The 8,271-nt window shown below is 45.9% G+C and overlaps 1 protein-coding gene across 2 annotated transcripts; it reads left to right on the top strand.

Annotated features, from left to right (window-relative positions):
- Positions 1-688: 688 nt before the first annotated feature.
- On the top strand, positions 689-4,328 carry LOC112866947 (C-X-C chemokine receptor type 2-like). Of its 2 annotated transcripts, XR_015255550.1 has the most exons (3): positions 689-768; positions 1,962-3,918; positions 4,170-4,328. XR_015255550.1 is itself a non-coding variant. In XM_025929912.2 (2 exons), the coding sequence occupies exon 2, from the start codon at positions 1,971-1,973 to the stop codon at positions 3,042-3,044; it is 1,074 nt and encodes a 357-aa protein (XP_025785697.2). In that variant the 5' UTR covers positions 689-768; positions 1,962-1,970; the 3' UTR covers positions 3,045-4,328. The 2 variants fall into 2 exon arrangements, 1 of the variants encoding a protein (XP_025785697.2); XM_025929912.2 differs by having other exon boundaries at positions 1,962-4,328.
- The last annotated feature ends 3,943 nt before the right edge of the window (positions 4,329-8,271 follow it).

Here is an 8,271-nt window from a genome sequence, read left to right as displayed (position 1 = left end):
TTCATGTTGTATCAGAGAAGTGGTTACAGTACCAGAAGAATGAAGCCAGGGGACAGACATTAGCTGCTGGGAGCAGCTGAGGCAGGTTGCAAGAAGTCACCCTTCATTCTGGGAGAGAAGCAAGATGACGTTAACTCCAACCCCTCTGTTCAGGGATTGCCCCAGGTCCAGTGGTCTCCCTGTGGTCCAGCCAGACTGCAGGAGTGCCCCCCACTCCCCCCAACCCCATCCCTGCCCCACCCCCTGCCTCAGGCTATTCCAATCATCCAATTGTGGATAGTGATTGCCCCCCACCCCCGCCAGGCCCTCCTAAGTGGGGGGCTCCTACAAGGCTCACCTACAGTGGGGTCCTGAAGTCTCTGTCAGAAGCAAAGTCCTCTCCCCTTTGTTCATACCCAAGCAAGTTGGAAGCTTTCAAAGGTGATCTGCTAGGGAATTTAAGGGATCAACAAATGGAAACAAACGCCAGAAAAGGAAGAAAATAAAAATAGTCATCCATGCGGAGAATTCAGATAGTGGACCCTTGACTCTATCTTCATGTCTGGTACCCCTGCGTGGACATACAGATCCTGGAAGTCTCTAACGCCCTGTGGTCCCTTGACTTCATCTGTTCTCCAAATACGGTTGTGGGCAGGGCTCAGAGAGGAGGTGTGCTAGGAAGAGGCTTGTCTATTTCCCTTTATTCATCAAGTTTCCTCTAACTGTTAAGTCACTCTGATCTGTGAGTTCCAGGCTCTTACAGTTGGACACACCTTGCCAGTGCCTCAGGTAGGAAGCAACCTCTACTGCCAGGACTTTCTTTGGGGAGGGAGATTTAGTTTGATTGTGTTTTACAAAATGCATCCATTTCTGTGGGACCTGAAGATTTCTGCTCACTTGGCTTCTTGCCTGTTCCCTTGTGACTGTGTATTCAGTTCTGACCTCATACGTGGTTGTAGGTGGTAACAAGGGGGCCACGGTCTTGTCACCTCCTCCTTTCACACCTCCCCCTTTTTTGGGGGGGGAAGAGGCTTGCTTTGCCCTAAAATGTTGTCTTCTGTAAAAAAAAAGAAGGTTTGGCAAGGGGAGAACCTCCTAAAGTGTGTGGATCTGAATAAATTTCTAGAACCTCAGGCTTGGAAGCAGCTCAGGGTTAAATACGCTGCCCGCTTCAAGTTTGCAGATGACAAAACTGAAATCTATAAAGGTAAAATCACCCACTCAAGGTCACACAGCTTATTAATGATAAATCAGGATGGAATGAAGACTGGATAGCAGGTATTCTTATTTCTTGGTAATTTTCCAAAGGTTTTCAGACTGTTTTCTGGAGAGCTTGGGAGTTTTGGGGGAACCATCTTAGCAGGTGTCTGGGTAGAGATGGAGCCCCCCCTCCTTCCCAGCAGCTGACTTTAAAAATAAAATGTTTAAAAATGATTATTTATTCTTGAGGGAGAGAGACAGACAGAAAGAGGATGAGCAAGGGAGGGACAGAAAGAGAGAGAGAGAGACAGAGACAGAATCCAAAGCTCTTCCAGGCTCTGAGCTGTCAGCACAGAGCCTGATGTGGGGCTCGAATTCACAAACCGTGAGATCATGACCTGAGCCGAAGTCAGATGCTTAACCGACTGAGCCACCCAGGCGCCCCGCAGCAGATGACCTTTGATCGGTTTTACACATTGGTCTTCTGGTATGATTTTGCTTCAGCAAAATGTTTCCCAATTTAGGAAGATAATTGAAAACTGCTGATGGTTCTGCGGATATTTAGGGAGTGATATGAGGGAACAGGATGGGGACTTCTCTCAAATGCTGATGCTGTGAAACTGACCTCTAAAGAAGTCCAAAATAGGGGCAAAGGAAGGGATCTCCTGTTGCCAAACCAACAGAAAAGCAAAAGATATTTGAATAACTTTTCTCACATCCTTGATGAGTGATTTTAATTTGAGTTACTAAATCACATTTCTTTCTTTCTATCTTTCAACTAGAAAGATTCCATGATTGTCTTAATGGAAAATATTGGGAATGACACTGATTGGTGGGAGTTGATGGACGAGTTTGAAAATTTCACTGGCACACCACCCACAGAAGAATATAGTCCCTGTAGGATAGAGATTGAAACACTCAACAAATATGCCGTAGTGGTCATCTATGCCCTGGTCTTCATGCTGAGCCTGCTGGGAAACTCCCTGGTGATACTGGTTGTCTTATACAGTCAGGTCAGCCGATCTGTCACTGATGTCTATCTGCTGAACCTGGCCATAGCTGACTTGCTCTTCGCCCTGACCTTACCTATCTGGGCTGCCTCCAAGGCAAAGGGCTGGATCTTTGGCACAGCCCTTTGCAAGGTGGTCTCTTTTCTGAAGGAAGTCAATTTCTACAGTGGTATTTTACTACTGGCCTGCATCAGTGTGGACCGCTACCTGGCCATTGTCCATGCCACACGCACGCTGACTCGGAAGCGGCACTGGGTCAAGTTCATATGCTTAGGCATCTGGGCCCTGTCCTTGCTCTTGGCCCTGCCCATCTTCATATTCCGTGAGGCCATCGAGCCCCCCTATTCCAGCCCAGTCTGCTATGAGGACATGGGTGCCAATACTACAAAATGGCGGATGGTGATGCGGGTCCTGCCCCAGACCTTTGGCTTCCTCCTGCCTTTGATGGTCATGCTATTTTGCTATGGACTCACCCTGCGCACGCTGTTTGAGGCCCACATGGGGCAGAAACACCGGGCCATGAGGGTCATCTTTGCTGTCGTGCTCATCTTCCTGCTCTGCTGGCTGCCCTACAACCTGGTCCTGATCGCAGACACCCTCATGAGGCTCCAGGCCATCAAAGAGACCTGTGAGCGCCGCAATGACATTGGCCGGGCCCTGGATGCCACCGAGATTCTGGGCTTCTTCCACAGCTGCCTCAATCCCATCATCTACGCCTTCATTGGCCAGAAGTTTCGCCATGGACTCATCAAGATCATGGCCATCCATGGCCTCATCAGCAAGGAGCACTTGTCCAAGGACAGCAGGCCTTCCTTTGTTGGCTCTTCTTCAGGGAACACTTCTACTACCTTCTAGGCCCCTGCCCCTGTTGCAGCCCCTCGGGGCTCCTCCCTTGCCATCAGCACCCCATTCTAAGCCTCACGCCCACTGGCTGTCCACAGTCTCTATGTCAAGGCAGCCCCCGTTGTGGTTACAGGAAGTTACTGGGGTCACGTCCTTATCAGACCCTCCTTGTATGGTTGAGAAAGCCTGCCCTGCTGCCCCTCCCCTTACTGTAGTTGCTATGTCAGCTGCTAGAGCTCAGTCCATCCTACCACTGAACCCATAGCACCCTGTCCCCTGAGACACTTAAAGACATTTAACAGACATTCTTTTAAGTGACTACAGAAAGTTCCCACCATTGGGAGCCATTAGTGGCAAACAGCATTGGTTGCTGCCCCAACTCTCTCTTTCTTGCCTGTCAACAAAGTCCAGTTCCCTTGAGAGAGGCCAAAAAGGACAGGTACTCCTTTCTAAGACTCCTTTTTGCTAGGAGTAGCCTTATCATTCACTTCTGACTAATAAGATTTAAGGGCATTAGTGTGCTGGTCAACCACTGTCCTGGGGAAAAAAAGTCCTGATTTGTAGCATTTGCCAAGTTGCCTGGTGTAAATGCTCCACTGTGGTGATGTCAGGGGTGGTGGTGTTTATTAACCAGCTCACAAAAATCTAGGAAATGTAATGATCTGCTTTCACAAGCAGGTACAAACTGGCTTCAGTGCACCATTGCTTAAGAGGAAGTCTGCCGGGACTGGAGGACTCCTGGGAAGTACTCCTGATTGAACAAAGAAAGAGAGGGGCACCTGGGCCACCTCAGTTAAGCATTTGACTTTTGATTTGGCCTCAAGTAATGATCCCAGGGTATGCCGGGCTCATGTCATGGATTATTCGGTTAAGAAATGATCCCAAGGTTGGGGCGCCTGGGTGGCGCAGTCGGTTAAGCGTCCGACTTCAGCCAGGTCACGATCTCACGGTCCGGGAGTTCGAGCCCCGCGTCAGGCTCTGGGCTGATGGCTCAGAGCCTGGAGCCTGTTTCCGATTCTGTGTCTCCCTCTCTCTCTGCCCCTCCTCCGTTCATGCTCTGTCTCTCTCTGTCCCAAAAATAAATAAACGTTGAAAAAAAAAATTAAAAAAAAAAAAAAAAAAAGAAATGATCCCAAGGTCATGGGATCAAGTCTCATGTTGGGCTCTGCACTGAGTGTGGAGCTTGCTTAAGATTTTCTCTTTCTCTGTCTCTGCCCTTCTCCCCCACTCACACACACTCTCCTTCTAAAATAAAATGAAAACAATTTAAAAAAAGAATAAAGACACACACACACATCCTTGGTTCTTGCCTTTAAATATGGTTGTAGGATATGATGTGACAAAAAGTCAAAAAGTGTGCCCAACATACTTAAGCAGATGAAGGCAATGGATAAAGAAGACCTAGAATAAAGAGTCCAGAAAGAAACCTAAGTCAGCATAAATGGTCAAATGGTTTTCGATAAGGGCACCAAGACTCTTCAATGGGGAAGGGATAGTCTTTCAACAAATGGTGCTGGGAAAACTAGATACCTACATGCACAAGAATGAACTTGATCTCTTTCCTTACACCTCATACAGAAGTTAATTCAAAATGAATCAAAGACCTAATAACAAAAGCTGAAACTATAAAACTTTTGGAAGAAAACATAAAGGAAAAGCTTCATTTGGTTTGAGGTTGGGGGTGGAGAGATGTTCAGAGATGGGGTTTAGATCAAGGTTGAGATTGGAATCAGGGATGAGGTTGGAGTTGGAGGTGATGTGGTGGGGAGCCAAGGATGGGGTGGCAGCTTGGAACAAGGCAGAAGATCAGAGAAGGATGAAAATTAAGGATGGGGGAAATCCAGAACAGGGAGAAATTGGGGATGAGATTGAGGGAGGTTCAGATGGGCTTGGGAGCAGGTACAGAATGAGGTGTAGGAATGGGATGAGTGTGGGGGGGGTGTGGTGAGTCTCAGGGAGAGAAGTCAGAACTGGAGTGAATGCTCAGGGGCTACTAGTGTAGTCCAATTAGTGGTTGGAGCAAAAAGACATCCTTGGGAGAGTGACCATTTTCTGGGGATCATTGTCTACAATGCTTTCTGGGGGCCAGGATGGAGGTGACTTGGCCTATCCAGCTGGGGTTCTCCAAGGCGGTTGATGAGAAAGGAGTTAGGGCTCAAGCCCTAGGGGATAGATTTGGTGCAGAGAGAAGCCAGACGAATGCAGAAACCCAGGGAGGAAGGCTGGATACTGGGCATGGGAACCTCCCTTTCCTCTCCTTCCCTCCCTCCCTCCCTCACTCCCTCCCTCCCTCCCCTAATGCCCTTCTGCCTTCTCCTCCTGCCTGATTAAATGCTTATCGTCCTTCATTCTCTGCTATTCCAAAGACCGCTCCATCAGGGCTTTAGTAAGTAAATATGGATCCATATTGGGCCTGAGAAAATACAAATGACTAATACATATCTGAAAACATGCCTGGCCTCGCTAGTAACCTGGGAAATGGGAATCAAACAGTAATAAAATAATTTGGAAGTGTCTTAAATAGGAAGGGATATACAGTGGACTCTCCAACAACACTGGTTTGAATTGTATGCGTCCACTTATATGAGGATTTTAAAAAATAAATGCAATACTATAAATGTATTTTCCTCCTGATTTAAAAAAATTTTTAAATACAATCCACATGAGGCTCACACTCATGATCCTAAGAGTAAGAGTCCCATGCTCTACTGACTGAGCAAGCCAGGCACCCCTTCATGATTTTGTTTTTTAATGTTTATTTATTTATTTTGAGAGAGAGAGAGAGAGAAAGAGTGAAGGCAAGTGGGGGAGGGCCAGACAGAGAAGGAGAGAGAGAATCCCAAGTAGGCTCCACACTGTCAATGCAGAGCTCGATGCGGGGCTCAATCTCACAAACTGTGAGATCGTGACCTGAGCTGGAATCAGGGGTCGGACGCTTAACCGACTGAGCCACCCAGGCACCCCCTCCATGATTTTCTTAATAACATTTTCTCTAGTTTATTTTATTGTAAGAATACAATATGTAATACATATAACATACAAAATATGTGTTAATCTACTATTTATGTTATTGGTAAGGCTTCCAGTCAACAGTATGCTGTTAGCAGTTAAGATTTTGGGGAGTCAAAAGTTGCATATAGATTTTTGAGTGCCAGGTGTGGGGGTGGGGTCAGTGTCCCTAACCCTGTGTCGTCTAAGGGGCAACTGTACTCAGAACTCCTTCCAAACAAGGGCAACATTGTTCAATTAGATTTTCAATGCAGTGTAATTCTCTGGGTATAGCTCAAGACATAAATAATTTGCATTTCAGATCTGTAGCAATGTCAGATGTGGGTACTAAAATAACACAGTATACTGAAATATCAAAAACCAGTGTTTAAACCACTAGGTAGGATAAGGATTAGATACCTGGTCAAGGTCAGGGAGATGGTTCGCCTCAGAAAGGGCTTAGTGTCCAGGGTGAGGCTGGGATCAGAGACGGGGTGCATCTTAGGAGGGGACTGGGGTGTCAGAGATGCTAGAGAGCCAGGGATGGGGCTAGGTTAGGGTTGAGGGGAACATCAGGATAGAGTGGGGGACAGGGATTGGGATGTGAATGTATGTTCTGCTCGATGCTTGCTAATTTTAAGTTTTGAAAATTTGTCTTGGGGGCACCTGGCTGGCTCAGTGGGAAGAGCATGTGACTCTTGATCTCAGGGTCATGAGTTCAAGTCCCACATTGGGTGTAGAGATTACTAAAAATGAATGAATGAATGAATGAACTTAAATAAATAAAGAATATCAAGTTTAAAAAAAAATAAAGAGAATTTGTTTTGTAGGCTTGGTTAAAATTTTCCAGCCTCCATGTAATTATGTTGAAATACACTATTTTTCCCTACCCTAGTTACACTTCTGATCAACCATGGCCCCATCACCATCCCTTGCCTCAGTTCAGTGGCCCGTTCTTACCAGTTCCAGCAAAAACATTAATTGATAGTCTGGGTTTTATTCGAAAGGGGTTTAAGATGACCCCTTTCTGTGCAACTTGCATTCGAACTAGCGTCTTTCAGAGGCTGAAAATTCTCGTAGATGCAGTCAAAATAAAAGGGCTGCCTCCTCTTTGGTCTAAGAGTCTTCGTGAGATGTGTCTTTTCTTTTTTTTTTTTTAATTAAAAAAAAATTTTTTTTAAGTTTATTTATTTTTGAGAGAGAGAGAGAGAGAGAGAGAGAGAGAGAGAGAGACAAAGCACGAGCGGGGGAGGGGCAGAGAATCCGAAACAGGCTCCAGGATCTGAGCTGTCAGCACAGATCCCGACTCAGGGCTTGAAACCCAAAGCTGTGAGATCATGACCTGAGCTGAAGTCGGACGCTCAACCAATGAGCTACTACTCAGGTGCCCCCTGAGATGTGTCTTTTCTGAGGTGACCACTAACCAAGAAATCATGATGGACTACAGCCTTTTGCTGCAGAGGTTGGAGAGGCCAAAGATCTGCGGGTTTGTCCCTTCTAGAAAATCCTAAGTGGCTAACACCTATGTTCTTAACACTGTTGTTTGTATCCATCCTGGTATTCTGAGTTTAAACTCAAGATCCTTCGTCCAACCTTGAGGGTAAACATGAGTTAAAGAATTAGAAATATGTAAAATAAACAGAACATGTTTCAGACTTTCTAAAATTAGTTTTTTAAGAAATAAAAGTATTTCATGTACATTGTTTCAAAAAAGTGAAATAGCTTTATAAAGCTTATAATGAACATTAACAGCAACCCTCCCACACTACTCCATGCAGGGAAAGGCAACAACTTTCAACTTTCATAGCTGTTTCATTTAATGGTGCTGTACATATTTCTTTTTTTTTAAATTTTTATTCATTTATTTTGAGGCAGGCAGGGGCAGAGAGAGAGGGAGAGAGAGGATCCCAAGCAGGCTCTGCTCTGCCAGCACAGAGCCCAACTTGGGGCTCGAACTCACAAACCGTGACATCATGACCTGAGCCAAAGTCAAGAGTTGGTCACTTAACCGAATGAGCCACTCAGGCACCCCAATAGTGATATCCATGTATCTGAATATCATGCTTATTCAGCTGGTTCTTGATTCCTGTCCCCTGCACACCCTCCACCCCCCCCCCCCCCCCCAGTTTTAGATATCATTTATTGACCTTCTCCTTTGGCTTCTGAGGATTTAACACTTTTTCAAACTCTGTCCAGCATTTACCACTGTCCAAGCAAACATAAATACTGTCTCTCCCATTCTCCCAGGAAA

The sequence above is a fragment of the Puma concolor genome, chromosome C1 (assembly GCF_028749965.1).
Source record: "Puma concolor isolate L17-30 chromosome C1, mPumCon1.1.hap2, whole genome shotgun sequence".
NCBI classification, from domain to species: domain Eukaryota; kingdom Metazoa; phylum Chordata; class Mammalia; order Carnivora; family Felidae; genus Puma; species Puma concolor.
The sequence above is the reverse complement of the archived record's forward strand: the minus strand, read 5'-3'. Positions and strand labels throughout refer to the sequence as shown.

Coding starts and splice junctions, on each gene's coding strand:
- LOC112866947 (XM_025929912.2), top strand. CDS start 1,971: ATGATTGTCTTAATGGAAAATATTGGGAATGACACTGATTGGTGGGAG.